Source organism: Pygoscelis adeliae, unplaced genomic scaffold (genome assembly GCF_000699105.1).
Source record: "Pygoscelis adeliae isolate BGI_AS28 unplaced genomic scaffold, ASM69910v1 Scaffold114, whole genome shotgun sequence".
Classification (NCBI taxonomy): domain Eukaryota; kingdom Metazoa; phylum Chordata; class Aves; order Sphenisciformes; family Spheniscidae; genus Pygoscelis; species Pygoscelis adeliae.
Window position 1 is genome coordinate 3965640 of NW_008824587.1, and position 942 is coordinate 3966581.

At 61.6% G+C, this 942-nt stretch overlaps 1 protein-coding gene across 1 annotated transcript in view; it reads right to left on the reverse strand.

The window, feature by feature from the left end:
* Positions 1-29: 29 nt before the first annotated feature.
* The window catches only part of NCS1 (neuronal calcium sensor 1), a 3273-nt gene continuing 2360 nt past the window's right edge, over positions 30-942 (reverse strand). Inside the window, exon 4 of the mRNA XM_009322186.1 lies at positions 30-235. Coding sequence (XP_009320461.1) covers positions 30-235 — 206 coding nt within the window. The remainder of the gene's footprint in view (positions 236-942) is intronic.

Sequence of the window (942 nt, forward strand, 5' to 3'; positions counted from 1 at the left end):
GCCTGGAGCTCCGGGGGTTCCGCTGCCGCTCAGACCGGGGTCTGTCGCGGGTTTTTTTTTTGGAAAAAGCAGAAGTTGGCAAATGGCAGCGGCTGGTTCAGAGTGCAGAGAGGGGGAGTGAGCTCGCGCTTCGAGGGCACCCTTTGCTCGCGGAACAGAAAGGAAGGCCCGAGAGGGACGGCAAGCTTCGCGCGGCGGTGGTCGGATGGCACGGAGAGCGTCTTCCCCCAGGCATCTGCAGGGGGGGGTGGGGAGAAGGAACGTCGGGTGAGAAGGGTGGGAAGAAAGCCCTGCAGCCACCTCGCGTGACACCAGCGCAGCTGGAAGGGCAAAGCTGGGAACACAATAAAGATTTTGAAAAGCTCAAAACTCCAGCAGGGTTAAAAAGAAAAAAAACAACCCACCACCCACGGTCGGACACTGCCTGGACTGCGCCGACCAAAATCATCCCAAGAGACATCTCTGCATGGCCGCACGGGGCAGGGTGAGGACCACGGGGTGCTCAGCCCGGCACCCCCGGGATGCTGCGAACCACAGCGTCCCTGACACCACCATGCCAAACGCTGCCAGCTCCAGGGTGTAATATAATAAGATGTATTATAAATAAAACATTTAACATAATATCTCTCCGGAGCATCCCCATGGCCCCAGCACGCCGGCTGCCTCCCTGCCTCCTCTACAGCCGCGTCTGCAGGCAAGAGCGTCAACGCCTGCCAGCTGGGCGGCTCGTACTGCATCCTCGCGGGCTGCGGTCCTGGGGTGCTCTGTGGGACGGGGCGGGACTGGGAGAAACCCGTCGGTATGGGGGCAACATCCCCCCCCAGCTGGATTTGCGGGAGACGGCCATGCCTCGATGCTTCAGCAGAGGAGAACCAGCCGCCCGCCCCCAGGGAAGGTGGGAATGGCATCAGGTGGGTGGGAGATGGTGCCCCCCCGGTGTGC